The sequence below is a fragment of the Dasypus novemcinctus genome, chromosome 19 (genome assembly GCF_030445035.2).
Source record: "Dasypus novemcinctus isolate mDasNov1 chromosome 19, mDasNov1.1.hap2, whole genome shotgun sequence".
Classification (NCBI taxonomy): Eukaryota; Metazoa; Chordata; class Mammalia; order Cingulata; family Dasypodidae; genus Dasypus; species Dasypus novemcinctus.
Genome location: NC_080691.1, coordinates 70,953,711 through 70,963,296, shown reverse-complemented (window position 1 = coordinate 70,963,296; position 9,586 = coordinate 70,953,711). Strand labels below are relative to the sequence as shown.

Here is a 9,586-nt window from a genome sequence, read left to right as displayed (position 1 = left end):
TTTAGTGGATTCCCGTCAGCAAGGCAGGGGAGCAAGCTCCCGGGGGCACTTCAGGCCCCTGCACCTGAGAGGGAGATGTGGTCAAGTGGCAGAGGAAGGCAGGCAGGGAGGGGAGGAGCCTGGTCCAACCCGGGGAGGTCCACGCTCACCCTCGCATATGCGGGTGTCCTCACTGAGGTGGAAGCCGGGTGGACACTGGCACTGGAAGCTGCCGAAGGTGTTGGCACAGTCGCCCCCCTGGCACAGGCCCAGCAGCTCCTGGCACTCATCCACGTCTGTCAAGAAGTGAGGGAGCTTTGTTTGTAGGCTAAACCCAAGCTGAGGACCCAGGGCACACCCATGCCTTGTCCTGGGCTCTCCAGGGCCCTGGAGGGGCCAGCCCTGCTCCTTCAAGGATCCCCAAGAGCTATCCCATGGCTGCTAGGCATTTGTAGGGCTGAGGCCAGGGCCTAACTTGGAGGCTGTACCCAAAATCTCTTGGATCAATGTTACCCTGAATCCATGATTTTCCCCTCGTCTTACAGTTTGTCCTCCCATCCATCCATCCATCCATCCATCCATCCAATTATCACATAGTTCGCTCTGAACGGAATTTCTTCTCCAATCACATTACTGCCTATGAATAAAAGGATGGATGTATGGATGGATGGACAGATGGATGGATGGATGAGAAGAGGGACAGGTGAATGGGTAAATGGATGGACATGAAAAGTAGTGGGTAGATAGATAAGCAAACAGATGACTGGATAAGAAGGTAGATAATGAACTGATAGGTAAAGAGTGGAGCGCTGGCTGCATGGGTGGTAGGTGGATGGACAATTGGCAGCACGTATGGAAGGAGGGAAAGGTGAATGGATGGATGGTTATGAAAAGTAGAGGATGGGCGAATAAGCAAGTATGTGAGTGGATGAGAAGATGGATGGTTAGGTGGATAGATGGACAGACAGAAGGATGGATGGATGGATGAATAGATGCATGACTGGAAGGATGAATCAATACACCAGCAGGTAGACAAGATGGCTGAAAAGAGACAAAAAATTCACCACAAACCAAAAGCACAGTCTAGTCCTGCTGCCTGGCCTCCAGGGAGGAGCTGGCCGCCCACGCCACCTGAAGTCACCCAACTCTGCATTTTGGTGGAGCAGGGATAAGAGAAAGGTCCACACTGGCTGGGTAGCTGGGCTGCCAGGAACTCACCTTCCAGAAGGACAGTGACAGGGTTGGGCCGGAAGCCCTCGCCCCCTGGGCACAGGGTTCTGTACTCAGCTGCAAGGGAAACGGGCTCTTGTGAGGGGCCGTGGGGCAGAAGACAGGGGGGTAGGGGAGGGGAGCCCCCCAGAAGGGCCCAAGAGTGGGTCCCATGTCCCTCTGCCACACCAACTACATCCTCTGTCTTCCGTCCTTCACTCCCTGGAGCTGCCTAGGGATTCAGTATGTGTGCATGTGTGTGTGTAAACATACATGCGACATGAGCAGATGGGTCATGGAGTGGTTTCTGGGAACAGGAAAGGAGAGGATGAGTCCCTCAGCTCCCAAGCCAGGCCCTGGTGTGATGGCAGAATTCCCCCAGGAAAGGGAGACCGTATATTCACACATGCACACGGCTGAAGGAGTGGACCCTTGCCTCCCTGTTTCACATCTGAGGCCTTGGCACATGCTGTTCCCATTGCAGCACACACCCTTCCCCCTATACTGCCTGGAAAGCTCCTACTCATCCTGCAAAACTTCACAGAAGCCTCTTCCCCGAGAAACCGCCCCTAACCCCTTCCTCTCCCTGGCTTTCTCCTGCACCATCGCCGTGCCTCAAACAGACACTTAGGGGAACCGCTCGCAGAGTCCTGGGGTCTTTGGCTTAGGGTGAGATACTGTGTGCATATCCTCTTTCTTTGGGGTCCCCGGCCCCTAGAGCACAACACAGAGGAGCCTGGAAATGCTGGTCCACGGACCAAGCGAGCAAGTGAACACAAAACACAGAAGAACCCGTGGCAAGGGATGGCTGTAAGAGACCTTGGAGAGACACCGGCCAACAAGCTGCGGAGTGCACGCAGGTGACCCAGACAAGCCCCTCGCCCTCTCGGGTCTCGGCTTCCCCGCCACCCGCCCCACACACCCCCACACAGGGTCTCACAGGTGTTGGTCATCGGGCACAGCTCGCAGGGGTTGCCCCAGGCCCGGCCCAGGGAGCAGCAGCACGAGGCTCTGGGGACGCCAACGCCGACCTCGGCACCACAGGAAAGGCCACCGTCCCCTCGGTCGTGAGTGTCCAGGAAACAGCTGCCGACCCTGGTGTCTGATCAGGCAGAAAGTCATGAGTTGGCGAGGGGTGGAGGAGAAGGGTGTGTGCGCACGTGAGTGCCTCTGTGCATGTGCATGACTGTGCGTGCGTGCATGTGTGTGTGACTGTGTGACCCCCGTGTGTGTGACTGTGAGACTCTGTGTGCATGGCTGTGAGCACATGGCTGTAAGGACATGTGTGTGACTGCATGTCTGTGTGATTGTGTGACCCCATGTGTGCATGACTCTGTGACTGTGTATACAACTAAGTAACTTCATGTGTGTGTGACTGTGTGTATGACTCTGAGCAAGACTGTGTGTGTGTCCATGTGGACTTGTGTGTAACTGCATGTGTGACTGTACATGTGTATGCCCGTGCCTGTGTGTGCAGATGTGTGACTGTGTGTGTGACTCTTGGCCGAATGGGGCTGTACATGATTGTGTGTGCACGTCTATCTATGCATGTGACTGTGTGTACCCGTTTGCCTCTGTGCACCTGTAGGACTCTACTGTCTGTGTGAGTGTGTGTGTGTGGCAGAAGGATGTAACCAGGAGAGGTGGGGCAGGGAAGACGTGTGAGTGACAGGGGCGGCAGGGCGTACTGAGCGGGCGGATGGGGACAACCCCTGGCTGCCCCCCCCTCCACCCGGCCCTGGAGCCCCAGCCCAGAGCAGAGGATGCACTCACCCACGCAGCCCACCCCACTGGGGTTCAGCTCAAAGTCCCGGGGGCAGGTGCAGAGGTAGCTGCCGGGAGTGTTGACACACAGGCCGTTGATGCAGTTCACGGGGTCCGCACACTCGTTGGCATCTGCGTCGGGGGTACCATCAGCAGGGGGGCCCTCCTCGCCAGCTTCCTCCTGGCCGGCTGCAGCCCACTTTGGGCCATGGGGTTTTATCCCCAGAGACTGGGAGCCTCCAAAGTCTTCCCTGTTCTGGAATCTTCCCTGCCCTCCTCCCAACCCATCTCCTCACTGTCTCCATCTGGCCAGAAGATGTGCGCCCTGAAAGCTCTCCCTGCGCCCCCCCACCCTGCCACGGGCAACACCAACATGTAGGAAATATGTTTAAACCAGACATCAGCCAACAGCAACCCATGGGCCAAATCTGGCCCACTACCTGTTTCTATAAAGCAAACCTCATCGACACACAGCTTCCATGTGGCTAGGCCCATTTGGGGCTATAATGAGCCGATATGAGGGAGACCCCATGATGGCCCACACAGCTGGAAGTATTCACTATCTGGGTCTTTATAGACAAGTTTGCTGGCCCCTGTTTTAAACTAGCAGGTGGGAGCACATTTTGGGATGGGAGACACCTCCATTCACCATGTTTCTTTGCAGGGAGGGGGGGGGGTGATAAAACAAAGCAGGAGGGGACAACGGGGTGCTCTTCCAAATGGGGGTGTCAGGGAATTAAGAGGTCTGAGGGCAGTGAGGGACGAGCCGTGCCCCCACCCCCGCACGTTCTTCCCCCACCTGTGCAGTTGCCCCCACTACGGTCCAGCTCATAGCCGTCGTCGCAGACGCAGCGGAACATTCCGGGTAGATTTTCGCAGCTCCCAAACACACAGAGGGTCCCAAGAGTGCACTCGTCCACATCTGTAGGGACCCCCAGTCAGCCTGCCCCACCCGGCCATGCACCCTGCCCCTGCAGCCCTGGGCAGGGCTGGCTCCTGGGACCCACCTGCTCCCCCTCGAGCCCCAGCCCCCCGCCCCAGGCCTCACCCTGGCAGGCCTGGTGGTCCTCCGTGGGGCGGAAGCCCATCTCGCACTCGCAGCGGTACCCGCCGGGGGCGTTGAGGCACTGCCCGTTCTCGCAGAGACCCCCGTCCTCAGCGCACTCATCCCTGTCTGGGGGGCCCCATGGGGCAGAGCACTGTGGGCCGGCTGGGCACAGGGTGGGCGGGGGCCTGGTTCTCGAGATCCTCCCCATCACCCAGGTGAGCAAATAAGGAGACCCTCACTTTGCTGGACAGGGGACCAAGTCAGCACCCAGCACCTGGGAGCAGGCAGCCCTGGACACCTGGACCCCACCCAGGGTGCTGGGAAGTGGACAGGCACCTGGCCAGTGGGCAGAGGCCTGGTCACTCTGACGACCAGGGAGGAAGCACGTCTAGAGAGTGCCGGGCCTTTCGAGTCCAGCCCCGGTGGCTCTGGTTGGCGCCGTGGGCAGGCAGAGGGCTGGACTCAGCCTCCCCGGCAGTGGTGGGCAGATTCCAGCAGAAAGATGAGGGAGGCGCGCTGGCCACGCTGGCCCCAGAGGAGCCCGGCCGCCTCGGACCTCTGCTCGAGGCCCCCCCAACCCGGGCCTCACCGTCACAAGAGAAGCCATCCCCAGCGAAGCCCTGGAGGCAGGCGCAGCGGTAGGAGCCGGGCGCGTTGAGGCAGCTGGCGTGGGGGCTGCACCGGTGCTCCCGGAAGGCGCATTCGTCCAGGTCTGTGGAAGACGGAGCCCGGGGACCACCAGGCAGGGTCACGGGGGGCTTGCGGCGAGGCAGGTCCAATCTTGATCGCCCCCCCTGCATTCGCCCATGGACGCCCCCAGCCACCTCCCCGCACCCCAGCTGCTCAGCCTGGCCAGGCACTCACCGTGGCATTCGAAGCCATCTCCCACCCAGCCCGGCTGGCACCTGCAGCTGAAGCTCCCGGGGACGTTAAGGCAGGAGGCATGGCTATCACAGCTGTGTTCCCCAAACTCACACTCGTCCACATCTGGGAGGAGAGGGAGAGGAGGGTTGAGGGACCAGCTAAGAGGCTGGGGGAACACTGGGTAATCCTGGGACCCCCAAGGCCGACAGAAATATGGCTTCAGGTGTGGGATGGGGAGGCACGGAGCAGAGGCAGTGGGAAGATGGGAACTCTCCCCAGGAGAGGGCTGATCGCCAAAGCCCCCCACCAACCTGAGAACTTCCACCTTCACCCAGAGCCCAGGAGGGAAACCCAGAAACCCAATAGGTATGACTCCCAGCCGCCCTCAGAAATGGTCCAAAACGGCAGCGTGAGAGACTTAGGGTAGATGTTCAGAGTAACTCTCCTTAAGGGAAGATACAGGGCAGTGTAAGTATTCAAGGAGCAAGATGTATACAACCTACCCTCAGATATTTAAGAGAACAGAGACAGATGGACAGCCAACCAGACAGAATGAGAACAAATGATACAAAACATTAAAAGTCGGGAAATCTGGGTGTCTGGACAGGAGGTATACTGGAGTACTCGGTATTGGTTTTGCATGACTTTGGCAACTGTCTTGAATACAGTTTGATGTTATTTCCAAAATAAAAATAAATACATAAAAAAGAGTAACTCCATCCTAACGAACCTGCCACATCTAAACCAGGGTTTCCCTCCAACCCAGCATTTCCAATACAGAGTCGACTTTGTGTCACCCTTACAATTTCCACAATGTTCAGATGCCACCAAAGTGAGCCGCTAATTACTAAATGTTCCTATAAAACAGTCTCTCATTTTTCACTTCAAGGAACGTATTTTAAAAGAAAACTGGGTATCCACACCAACATGATCTTAAGAAGTCGAGGTTGTGACGTCCTGCCATGTAACATCTGTTTCTAGTGCACCGTAAGATAGTATGGGGCAAGTGGATGTGGCTCAAGCAGTTGGGTGCCCACCTACCACAGGGGAGGTCCCAGTTTTGGTTCCTGGTGCCTCCTAAAGAAGACAAGCAAGACAGCTAGCTGACACGATGGGCTGGTGCAGTGAGCTGACACAACAAGATGATGCAGCAAGATGACGCAACAAAGAGACACAGAGAGGAAATACAATGAGAGACACAACAAGCAGGGAGTGGAGGTGGCTCAAATGATTGTGTTTCTCCCTCCCACATGGGAGGTCCCAGGTTTGGGTCCCAGCACCTCCTAAAAAAGAAGACGGAACAGAGAGCAAACAGCAAGTGCAAACAACAGTAGGGATGGGAGGGGAATAAAGAAACCAAATAAATCTTAAAAAAAAAAAAGGTAGCTATGGAATGATTCAGATCTTTTATCTCAGTTTGTCCATGTACCCCTTGGAACCATCAGGCTTGCCTGCTTTGGGAACTGGGCTGGGGAGGCTTGAGGCTCCAGAGAGCCCCCTGCCCAGCTTTTTGCAAGGGGGACCCCAGAGGCACTTTCTTAGTCCCCGTCAAGAAAAATTTGTAAGAATGTTGCCTGGAGGGGGCGGAATGCATCCCCGGAACCCTGAGCTGGCCTCTTGGAGAGCACTGGTCTGTGCCACCCACACCGCCAGCTCACCTGAGCAGCCCGTTGTCCCCTTCCTGACCATGTAGCCCGGCTGGCAACGGCAGACAAACGAGCCCTTGGTGTTCTCACAGTCCCCGTGGAGGCACAGGTGAGGATTCAAGTCACACTCGTTCACATCTGGGGGGCGGGAGGGCATGAGGCCTGAGGGCTCGGTGCCAGGATGAAGGGAGACGAAGCCGGTGGTATGAGGGGCAGCACCGCCTGGCTGAATGTCCTGGCCACGGGCATCCCCTCTGCTGAGGTGCTGCTTGCATGCCTTGAGGGATGGGGCTCCCTCCAGTGCCACCACCGGGAGGCCGTGAGTGTCCTGTTGCATCACACAGCACGTGTTCCATGAAACACACGTGGCGTGTGCCCGCCCCCACCCCCAAGGATATTATTGTCAAATCAATTTAGGCAGCGCTGGGTTAAACAAAGTTAATCAGGTTTTTTTTTTTGCCTGCAGGACTTATCAGAACCTTTATGCTGGCAATTACAGTGGATCTGCAAAAGGGATACAGAGTAAACAGCACTTGTTAAATATATTTGGTTACAAGGCCCTTTTTCTAAGCACTTCCACTTAACACAAGAGTGCTTCCACCGCTGGAACAGGCACTTTCTTCTTTTAACTCTTTATCAGAGTAGCATATACACAACTCCAAATTCCCCATTTCCACCACTTTCGATTACACAACTCACCGGCATTAACTGTATCCATGATATGATGCTACCGTCACCACCTGTGACCCCACCCTCTCGTCACCTCAAACAGAAACTCTGCACTTGTTAAGCAATAACCCTCTTTCCCCGGCTCCCCTGGAACTTTTAGACACACCAGTCCAGACAATTCTTGGTACAGAGTTAAAGTTTTACCTCCCAGAACCTCCGTGTTCCGGCCTCAGCCCTGCCCTGATGAGGCCGGCACACATCTGTCCCCCGAGCCCTTTGACCACCGTTAACCACAGAAGGGCAGTGACCCCCTCCACGCCCACGGCCCAGGGTCTTCAAGCAGGGCTCAGAGAACACGGTTCCCAGCTCTGAGTCCCCTTCCCATCTTAATGCCCCGCATCTGCCCCAAATCCCTTTGTTTACGCTCATCTGAGAGCGCAGCCCTTGGGACAGGGTAGAACCTTCTGGAATATACTGAGTACATAGTGTGTGTTCATTCCAAAGAGCAGGATTGGGGGCGGGGGTTCTTCTGGGAAATGAGATCCCACGAGCTTTGGAGCACCGGGGGCCCATCAAGCTGACCGCCAGCCGCAAACCCAAACACGTTTTTAAGTGCCCCTGCAAAGCTCCACCTCCTCTTCCCGTCACAGACGGGAACCGCGCCTGGCGCTCGTCCACGCGGCCGCCCGTGAGGCGCCCGGCCCCGCCTCCGCCGCCCCCCAACCCCGGCCCTCACCGACACACGTCCTTTGGTCCGGCGTGGCCACGAAGCCGTTGTAGCAGAGGCAGCGGTGGCCCCCGGGCACGTTGGCGCACCGGCCGCCGCCGCAGATGCCCGGGCCGTCTGCACACTCGTCCACGTCTGGGGGAGCAGAGACGGCTGTGCTGCGGCGCACGGGGCTAGGGGAGCCCCGGAGCCCCGGGGCCCCGCCCGCACGGTGGGCATCGCGGCTGCGCGCAGCGGCCTCCGTGCCCCGCCTGGACCGGCCAGCCCCTTCCTCCCCCACCCCGAGCAGCGGGCGGGGGCCGCGCCCACCCACCTGCACACGCCCTCCCGTCGGGCATCAACGCGTAACCGGGTCCGCAGCTGCACAGGAAGCTCCCCTGGGTGTTCAGGCAGCGCGCGCCACACCCTCCGTTCCCGACTCGGCACTCGTCGATGTCTGCGGGGGCCGGGGAGAGACGCGCGGGCTGGACGCGGGCTGGGGTCGGCGCCGCGGGGCCGGCGGGGCAGGGCCGCGCGCGCGGTGCCTCACCCACGCAGCCGCGGAGGCCGGGCGTGCTCCGGAAGCCCGCGTGGCAGGAGCACTGGAAGGCGCCGACGACGTTGACGCACCGGCCGTGGGGGCACAGGCCGCCGCCCAGGGAGCACTCGTCCACGTCTGAAGGGGGCGGGGGCCCACAGCTGGGGTCCGCGCGGGGACAGGCCCGTCCCCCGTGCGCCATCCGCGTGGATCCACGGCCCGCACACCCGCTCACGGACACACCTTCACACCCGCTCACGTGAACACTCACCCTTGGTAAACGTGGAGGTATACATGCTGCACGCCCTCTTGCACTCCCACAGATGCACAAACACACCCTTGCATCCACTCACGTGCAACCAAACTCACCCTTGTGGAGATCACACTCACAGATATGCACTCAGGAACTTGCACACTCACAGCTTCCCCCACGAATACACTCTGCAGTCTCCCCTGCCTACTCGCACTTCACAGTTACACACTGACCTGCACTTGCACACCTGCTTTCCCGCTCGGACACTCACACAGAGACACACATAAAAACTCTCCCACTACCATATGGTTAGGTTCGTGCAAACACAAACACAGAGATTCACACTCTCGCACACTCACATGCAGGTACACATGCAGACACACTCTTTCACTATCTCACACATATGCACATTAGCACACACCCCTACTGAGTCGCTGCCCTGCCCTCTCCCTCGCACACCTGCCTGCACGCTCACCCTCACAGGCAGTGCCCTCGGCTGCCGGCGCATGTCCGGGAGGACACTGGCATTCGTAGCTCCCCTCGGTGTTGATGCAGGTGCCGCCCCGGCACAGCAGGGGGTCCTGCGCACACTCGTCCACGTCTGGGCGTGTAGAGAGGGAAAGCGGAGTGAAGATGCTGGCCCAGGGCGGGGCGGAGCTCATTCTCCCCGCTCCGCCACCCGGGGGGCAGGGTCTGAGCTGGGAGACCAGTCAGACAGGAGGGAAGCTGGAATTTCTAGGAGACTGTGAAACCCACATACCTGGAGTCACCCAAGGAGACCCTGAGAAGCCCCCACAGAATGTAGGACCCCACCTCGCCCCTCGCCTGGCCCTCCTGCCACCGCACCTCCTTCCACCCTTCAGCTCCTACCTCAGGGCCTTTGCACATGCCAGGTCCCTCTCCAGTCTGC

The 9,586-nt window shown here is 58.5% G+C and overlaps 1 protein-coding gene across 1 annotated transcript in view; it reads right to left on the bottom strand.

The window, feature by feature from the left end:
* FBN3 (fibrillin 3) overlaps positions 1-9,586 on the bottom strand; it is a 74,104-nt gene that overhangs the window by 41,901 nt on the left and 22,617 nt on the right. The window contains exons 28-40 of the mRNA XM_071209682.1: positions 9,152-9,277; positions 8,436-8,561; positions 8,220-8,342; positions 7,916-8,041; positions 6,523-6,648; positions 4,865-4,987; positions 4,590-4,712; positions 4,001-4,126; positions 3,752-3,874; positions 2,962-3,084; positions 2,129-2,290; positions 1,198-1,266; positions 150-275 (exon numbers count right to left, since the gene is read on the bottom strand). Coding sequence (XP_071065783.1) covers positions 150-275; positions 1,198-1,266; positions 2,129-2,290; positions 2,962-3,084; positions 3,752-3,874; positions 4,001-4,126; positions 4,590-4,712; positions 4,865-4,987; positions 6,523-6,648; positions 7,916-8,041; positions 8,220-8,342; positions 8,436-8,561; positions 9,152-9,277 — 1,602 coding nt within the window. The remainder of the gene's footprint in view (positions 1-149; positions 276-1,197; positions 1,267-2,128; positions 2,291-2,961; positions 3,085-3,751; positions 3,875-4,000; positions 4,127-4,589; positions 4,713-4,864; positions 4,988-6,522; positions 6,649-7,915; positions 8,042-8,219; positions 8,343-8,435; positions 8,562-9,151; positions 9,278-9,586) is intronic.